General features: G+C 45.0%; 1 protein-coding gene across 4 annotated transcripts in view; it reads right to left on the bottom strand.

Moving 5' to 3' along the window:
• Positions 1 to 219: 219 nt before the first annotated feature.
• The window catches only part of DCAF5 (DDB1 and CUL4 associated factor 5), a 107,852-nt gene continuing 99,374 nt past the window's right edge, over positions 220 to 8,697 (bottom strand). For all 4 annotated transcript variants that reach the window (XM_059692303.1, XM_059692294.1, XM_059692284.1 and 1 more), the window contains one exon: positions 220 to 5,116. In XM_059692303.1, the coding sequence (XP_059548286.1) occupies positions 3,353 to 5,116 (1,764 nt within the window). In that variant the 3' untranslated portion in view covers positions 220 to 3,352. The remainder of the gene's footprint in view (positions 5,117 to 8,697) is intronic.

Genomic DNA, 8,697 nt, shown 5'->3' with positions numbered 1-8,697 from the left:
CCAAGTAGATACCTCTGTGTATCCTACATTTTGTTGTTCAGATGTGACATTTGTCCCAATACCTAGAAGTGACAGTGACCACTGGCCAATTTTTCTTCTGGTCTTCAGTGTAGCTTTGAATCAAGTTTCCAACGAGGCAAGAATTAAACCAGGAAAGAAATGTAAGAAGAGGGATGTCTAAGAAACCTAGTCTCCCTTGGAAGAGAAGAGGAAGCCATGAGAAGTGAATAATAGGTTTATTTGCATATACACAGAAGAGTTAGCGCTGCTGGGAGAGGTGGGCTTGTGAAGAGGTAAGGCTTCAGCAGAGGAAGGCACCGTGACAAACAGGGGACTCCGGCTTAGAAAACCAAGCACAGTAGCAACCTTCGTTTGCCCCAAGCCAACTACTCATTTACTTGCTGTCCTACGACACAGGAATCACAAAACCAGGTGAAAAATAAAGTGGAGAGAAATGGTTTTATATATCTGGACCAGCCACTTAAAATTTTATGTATAGGATGCAGAAAAAGACATGAGGCACTTTTGAATAGCTCTTGATCTGATCAGTGCCACAGTCCTGCTGGTAAAAAGACCTTTCCTGGAAGAGTCTGGAGATTAAACATGCCTCCCAAGTTGGAGCCTCTATACCAGTGGTTCTCAGCCTTGGCTGCACATTAGAATCACCTGGGAATCTTTTTAAAATCCTGGTTTCTGGGCCTCATCCTCCGGAAATTCTGTTTCTTTGTTATGGGGTGGGGCCACAACATTAGTAACAAAGAAACAGAATTTCCGGAGGATGAGGCCCAGAAACCAGGATTTTAAAAAGGTTCCCAGGTGATTCTAATGTGCAGCCAAGGTTGAGAACCACTGATCTATACTATAGGCCCTAAGTTAGGGGTTTGGGCAAAGGGATCCTGGAAGTGGTTCCAGCCAGGTTTCCAGGACCACAATCACAGACAGATTTCTAGAAATGAGAGTGGAGTGGCCACAGAGACAAGCATTTTTCCTGCTCCTGTGGATACCCTGAGGGCCTATCTCCTGGCACGCTGACCCTGGGGTGCTGGGAAGAGTCTCTCCCAAGGATGAAAGGCATCCTTACTAAAAAAGGATCTTTCTTGGATACTAAAGTTGAACCAGAATAAACTTTGACTTCTCTTTTGAGTACCCAAATGAGATGAAGGCTTTTTAACATGAAAAGACCAAATTCTGCATTTGGGAACAGTAACTACCAAGTGGCTAGTTCACAAGGGAACTTGAACCACTTCTTTATTCCCCAGGAAGATATGTGGATTATCAGAGAAGTCAGAAAAGGATACCTACTGATTAAATAAAACAAAAAGATTAGGTATGCTGACTAGGAAGGGGAAGAGAAACACACACTGAATAATTATATCTTTTTTAGTATATAAAGGATTAAAAAATTCCAATTTAATAAATTTTGGAAAAGCAAATGTAAAATGACTTGGGCTTATAAAACCAGAATTTACAATTATCTGTGAATAGTCAAAGACAAATCATAAAACCATTTTGATTACAAATCCAAAGCAATTCTAATGGTTACAGAACCATTTTTATTCCCCCAGTGAGATTACAATTGTTAAATTGTAAGCATCCCCACTGCTACTCACACTCCTTCAGCTCCTTCTCCTAAGACAGTTTTCACTCCCAAGTCACATCACACAGACCAGGCACATCTTTCCTTTCACAAAGCTTAGCAAGCTATCTCCTTTTGGCTTAACCAACAACCTTCTATTTATAAATAACCCCTCTCCCCCCAGTGCCTAAATCCATCCGAGTCTTCATCCTGCATAGGTTTTCTCCCGTTGGTCCCAGTTCTAGTAGGGCAGGTCTTCCTCTAAAAGGATCAGTGAGGCCACATCAGTCACACATTGGTTCTCGCCTACACCAATGCCGACTGGGCTCCTAGTTGTCTAGCACCTTTGTGCCCAAGAAAGTGATTGTGTTCTCCTCTCTCTCTTCTTCATTTCTTGCCACTATTCTCCTGCCTTTTCATGACATCTATGACAATAAGATATCTGGTCATCCTTAGTCCTTCCTGTCTTGCACAACCCTTCATTGATAACCAAGTGACTGTAACTACCATTGCAATGCTGAAAATCTCTTGGTCTTTCCCCCTCTCAATCTGTATGTACCTCAATGAAACAGAGTCTCTTCTAGGAGCCAGGAGTCTTAAACCAGTGACTCCTCTCTCCACACACACTGCCTCCTAACAGACCTACGTAATAAGAATCTGTTACTTCAAGATGTCCACTGCTCTGCAAGATCTAGTCAGAACACCACAGCCTCGGTCAATTGCAAGCCTGGGGGAAGATGCTAGGCCCACCAATTCTCACCAATCATTTTGGGTTGAATTAAATTAATATAGTACCACACTCTGCTCTTTACTACACTTTTTAACACACATATAACATCCACTTTAGTAGTTTGAGCACACAGTTCTTGACAGCTATCTTTCCCCCTTCTTTCAATATGCCTAGACACCATCCCATAGGGCCAAGGAAGCGCCTGCCGGCCTTCTGAGTGTCTCTTAGAACTAAGTATCTAACTGGTTAAAGTGTTACCCACAACTAGTTATATTTTATGGCCTCCATATAGTATGTGTTGCAGCATCACTCAATTTGTAATCAGTGAAATTTATCAGAGATCTATGTTCTTCTTGAATCCGATCTTAAGTGCTAACCTCTTATTAGCATTAAAAATGCTTCACTTTTAGTACGTCTATGTTAAATGCTCAATGTAGAAGTGCTACTGAGAGAAAACATGGAAGATTTCTTTAAAAAGGAACCATGCTTTCCTTTCCAGAACAGCCAATGGGCTGAAGGCCTGTCTCTATTCTCCTCCCTAGTCTTTCAGCACAAATCCACTACTCACTGGCGGCACAACCTGACTTAGCAGGGACTCATCGTTAAGACCAGAACACCTATTGCATGTAAACAAGGTGAGATGGCAAAAAAACACAGATCCATAGATCCTTTTCTGATGGAGAACTAAGGACAAGTCTGAAACAATGAGTTCACGCATACCAGTGTACACACACACAAGAACAAATCAAATGTCTCAACAAGGGTTTACTTTGACGGAATCTAATCTGCACAGGTACACTATGCTCAAGTTTTACTAGAAAGGAGTCACTTGGATTTTTTCCCTTTCTTAGCACAGCACAAGCCAATGGACAACTAATCATCAGACCCATTGTTGAACAGAAGGGAGCAGCATCAGACACAAAATTCAGGCCCTGGTTTTATGTGCCTTTAATACTTTTTTTCCTTTCCTCTGTATTCACTAAACAGGATTAAAAATTTTTTTGTAAAGCTCCTTTTTGTAGCTTTTTGTTTTCCCTTTGTGTTTATCATGTTTTTAGTTTCTTCTCTGAGGAGGAATTCTCTGAATCTGTATCTTCCAATTCGACTCGGTGCCTTTTGAGGCCACCATGGCCATGAACAGCCCTGCTGCTGTCTATGCCTGGGGAGTCAGTGGGGTCCTCTCTCATTCCAGCACTGGGGGTCTCACAGGCCATTTCAGACCCGCAACAATCTTTGTGTAGGAGTCCCCCTGTGAAGGACAAGTTATGGTCATTGTCTGAATGTCCTGGAGAAGAGCAGGCCACTGCTTCCAGCTCCCCAAAGTTCTGTCCATTGTTGTGAGGGTGAGGGGGGCGAGGGTGTAAGCGTCCATTATTGTGGTTGGCACAGATGGTTTCGAGGCTTCTCTCTTCACTGTCGTCAGATTGGGTCCTGGGACAGTTGCCAGACTCACTGTTGAGAGTAGAGCCAGATGCCTTGGGGACAGGAGGAGAAGGCGGCTCCTCGGCCCGGCTGCTCAGGGCCTTGCTCAGAGCCTTTCCATTGAGCTTCTTGGTTTCAAAAGAGTGTTCTACGGAGCCACTGTTGTTAGTGTCCTGAGCGGTGTCCTCTGGTGCCTCTGCCCAAGAGTGGCCACTGTGCTCATGGCCTGGGGCAATGCTGGGATTTTTAGCAGAAGTCCCTTCTTTTAAAGCATCCTTGCTGCGGCCTTCAGGGGGTAGGTCCTGGTTCCTTTGGGCCCCCAAGGTGTTTAGACAGGTTTCCTTACTGGAGGAAGGGCCTGGGCTGTCCTTATGGCTGGTTCCCGCTCTCCCTTCGTCTGCTTCCCCAGACACCAGGGAGCTCTCTCCATCCTTATTTGAGTAGGAGATATAGGAGTAGCGGAGCCACTTGTAAGCTTTATAAATCTTGCGCTCCACTGACTCAATGTCTGAAGTTGGTGATGCCCGGCCGGGCTGCATCTCCAGAGCGGAAGTGCTCCGCTCAGGAGAGGAGGTGGGGGAGGAGGAGAGGTCATCCACTTTGATCTGGGGATAATCATAGTTGTCTTCTCCAATGTAGGTGTTGGCGGGCTTGGGTGGGGCGCTGGGCTTCTCTTCTCGGGGCGCCTTTTGCCGGCGCCGCATGGCATTCCGCTGCCGGGTGGACGTTCGGCGTTCATTCAGTTCCTCCTCGTCCTCAGAGCTACTGGAGCTGCTGGAGCTGCTGGACTCATCTTCGGGGCTGGGAGACCGAGGCCGGGGGAAGAGATCCGTGTCCAGTTCAACCTCACAGGCATTTTCTTCAGAGTCCGACTCATTGGAGAGCGCCAGGAGGCGTTTGTCCTGGTAGCGCCGCAGAGACGACAGGCGCTGCTGGCGGGAAGTTGCATCCTCACAAGCGGGTGGCGGAGGAGTTGCGGTCACTGCGTTCGAGGTGGTGACCCGCAGGGGCCCCAGGTGGAAGGCGCTGTCTGCAGACTCGTCCACTGTAGGTGGCGGGGAGCGGGGCAGCGAGGCCGAGGACTCGGAGTCGGTATAGCCTGAGCGCTCGCTTACCCCCGCGTGCAGCTGGAGAATGGTGCTCTCGCTCAGGTCGCTGTCGGAGTCAGAGCTCCAGCCCTCGATCTCGCGGCGCACCAGCGAGTCAAAGAAGGCCATCATCCGGGGGTCCTCCTGCACAGACTGGTTGGCGTAGTCGTGCGACAGGCCACTCCCACTGTTCAGCACGAGGCTGATGTACTCTTCGTGGGTGTAGAGGCAGCGGGAATCATCCTCAATCCGACCGTCAAGGTCTCCGGTACATCCTGGCTGCTTGTACGGGCTCCAGATCTGCACAGAAGGTGAAAACAAGACCAAGGAGGGCTGATTGGAAAGTATTCTAAACCTGGTGGCAACAGAGAACACCAAGGCAGAGCTTTCCCAGACCCTTCCTGTCATTTAGCCAGAACTTGTCAACCAACTTTAAAAATAGTCTTTATCAGACTGGATTATATTGGGCACATATGAAAACCGAGGCTTCTAACGTCAGATGTGGGAAAAAGCCTGGTCTAGGCTGCAGCCTTAGTCACGAGACCTAAGTCCTGTCTCTAGGCCCAGAATAATCACCCACCATCTCCCCCAAAAACCCACCTGCCCCTTTCACCTCCTCCCTCTAATTAGAAGGAAAATTATAATACCACCCTTCATAATCTCAGAGGATAGAGGATTTAAAGATTGGCCAATGTGTTCAAAACTCTCAGAAGACTGAAGCTGTGCACAGAGAGGCACCACTTTGCCGAAGTGAAACAGACCCAGCAGTTAGTCCTCTGTGACAGTTAATATTTTAGCCTCTAACTCCACTTCCCTCCAACTGCAACATTTCTATTTTTAACTAATGGGAATTGCTTCTGGAGCTTGATGAGAATAGCCAACTGCCTACATTGCACTTCCCTCTTGGACATGCAGGCATTAGTTACCCAGGAAACTGGGTTCTCTTAACCAGGGAGTTGCTGGCTTGCTCCTCAACTCTTCTGTTTCTTCTGTTACTGCAGGAATAGATAGGGCACCCCTCACCCCAAGACTGCAGCCCCATCCTTTAACATCCCTCCACTCCATGGTCAGAAACATGGATTCATAGCTAAAATGTGGCTAAACTAGGATTCAAACTCAGGTCTGTCTGAATGCAAAGGCCCAACTTTACAAGTTGAATAAATTATGCAAAAATCAAGTTTGAGGTAAATTAAGCTGTCACTGCAAATGAGGACAATTAGCTTCACCTGACTGCCAGACTGGTCCACGGAGCAGCACAAAGAAGCTTGGTTAGATCAGCTAGTAGCCATGGCAACTCAGATAAAATTCCAGGCGATTTTCTTGCCTGACAGGCTGGTGTCTATCTTTAGACGGCACCCAACCCAGAAAACAGTGGCTTCTCATTCCCTATGCTCTGTCAAGACAATGGCTTCATTTCCCCAAAGCTATCCAAAGCCAAATTTGCCTCCATAAATTTACTGAAGCCTGTTCCCTCCATGCTTTACTTAAACTCCTGATTAGTGCTTCTTTGGAGGATCCCCACTTCAAGAGGGGCTGAAGAAACCTTCTAGGTTAGCTCTCTACCAATTCCCAATTCAGATTCATTCCTCCTCCAACTTGTGCCCTGCCTACAACTCCTCAGGTGTTCTCCCCCCTCCAGCTACATAATCTCACCCAGCGGAGTTTGAATACAGTGGTTCTCAAACTCTGGAGTGCACGAGAATCACCTGAAGAATAATTATAACATTGATTCCTGAGCCCCACCCACCTTTAAAGATTCTGATTCAATAAGTCATGGGGAGGTGTCAGGGTTCTGAATGTTTAACAAGCACTCAAAGAATGAGCAAGTGGAGGGGAACCAAGTTTTAAGAAACACTAGAATATAGTCAGTAGAAAATAAGTAGCAGAAAACAACAGATATATCTAAAGAGTCTCAAATCCTTTTTGAGATTCAACATTTGAGAAACATTTAAACAGGGCCTTCAGCAACAGGCTCAAACAATAAATGATTATCTCTGAGAACAGATGTCCAAAGGAATAGAAGTTTGTGGCTTAGAAAGGAAAATGAGGGGTCCTAAAGGCAAAACCCTTAGGATGTTTTGTGGTTCTACACTATGTTCTGGACCAAATCTCACACTTCCCCAGTTTAAAAAATGGTGAAATGTTACCAACCATGTGGTCAAACATGAAGCCAAATCTTTATGTACTTCACAGAAACTCAGAATTTGTTAACAGAAGCACAAAATATTAATAGCAAGATGCTGGTCTAACTAGCCAACAAGCTAGTTTTGAGGTTCTAATCTACTACCCAGAGCCCTACGTCTTCATGTAAAGAATGAAAACCAAAACACTGAAAGTCAGCTTTTATTTGGACTCTGGAATACATTAAGCTGAGGCAGAGTTTCATTCCTGAAGCTTGGAGTAATGGAACAGGAGGCAGGAGACTTGAGTGTGGGTTTTCACTCAGCTTCTACTTAGCTGGTGACCTGGGGTGAAGCTCAGCTCCCTCATCTAAGCAGTGAATAGATGTATTATCCAATCCTAAAATTCATAGACAGCCAGTTTTCTAGCCTCAGGAGACTTGAAGCACAGAGCTGCTGGAGCAGGTAGAACAGATAGGAGGAACCCCAGCCTCATTGCATGTCCCTGTGCAAATGACTTCACCCTGTTCTGTAGAAAGTCCTTTTTTTCAGCTGTAGAAATAAGAATCATTTCTATAGTCCATACCAAAACACCAATAAATGTGGTGCTTTCTTTCATTTAGCAGCTGAATGCCTCAATCAGAAAGTTTCAGACTCATCCTCAAAGAGACTTTTGATCACAAGAAACACTGATGGTCCCTATTATCTTAGTCCTCCATCATCCATAATATAAATTTCAAGCATTTGTGAAATTGTTTATTTATTTACAGTGAAAGTGAAAAATGAAAATACAACTTCCTGTGACATATGAAAGGTAGCTAGACATGCCTCCTCATAGGGCAAGGCTCATGAGAAAAGGAAGAGGGATGAGCAGCTCTCTCTTTCCAAGTCCAGTGAAAAGTTTAGCTCAAGAGGCTGCCGATGAAAAGGATACAGTTCAATTCTTTTTCAAATGTTCTCCACATTCTTTAATCTGGCCCACCTCCAGCCTACCTTCCCAGCCTTATATCTTAGTCCTCCCTTCTTGTGCTCTTCACTTTGGCCAAATATTATCATTTTGGCCTAAACCAGTCCTACACTTTGCTGCTTCTGAGCATTTATTCATAAGCACAATGCTTGGAACACAGTAGGTGATCAATAAATATTTGTTGATTCAATGAAGTAATTAAATATCCATTCCCTCCATTTAGAATGTTCTTCCAATATTACGCCTGTTCTTTTTTTTTGCAGTGTTTATTCTTCAAAATCTAGTTCAAATATTACATAAACTGAGATTTCCCCCACATGGGAAAAAATATCTCTCTCCTCCCACAGCACTTTTTAATGTCTCTTGTATACCTATTGCATTTCCCATTATCTTTATTTCTTATCTCTCCTACCAGGTCATCAATTCCTAGGGAACTTGCATTACCTTTCTTTACCTTTGTGTTCCCTATAGGGCCTAGCACAAATGGCACACAATAGTTATATCACACATATGGGGTGAAAAAATATTGGTCTTTGAGAAAAAAAAAAAAAAAAGTCAGTATTTGCCCTGCTGGTGTGGCTCAGTAACTGAGCGTCGACCTATGAACCAGGAGGTCACAGTTTGATTCCCGGTCAGGGCACATGCCCAGGTTGGGCGCTCGATCCCCAACAGGGAGCATGCAGGAGGCAGCTGATCAATGATTCTCTCTCATCATTGATGTTTATCTCTCTCGCTCCCCCTTCCTCTCTGAAAAAAAAAAAAAATATATATATATATATATTATTTGCCCCATC

This window comes from Myotis daubentonii, chromosome 1 (assembly GCF_963259705.1).
Source record: "Myotis daubentonii chromosome 1, mMyoDau2.1, whole genome shotgun sequence".
Lineage (NCBI taxonomy): Eukaryota > Metazoa > Chordata > Mammalia > Chiroptera > Vespertilionidae > Myotis > Myotis daubentonii.
Note: the sequence above shows the minus strand (reverse complement) of the source record. Positions and strands in the feature narration are given on the sequence as shown.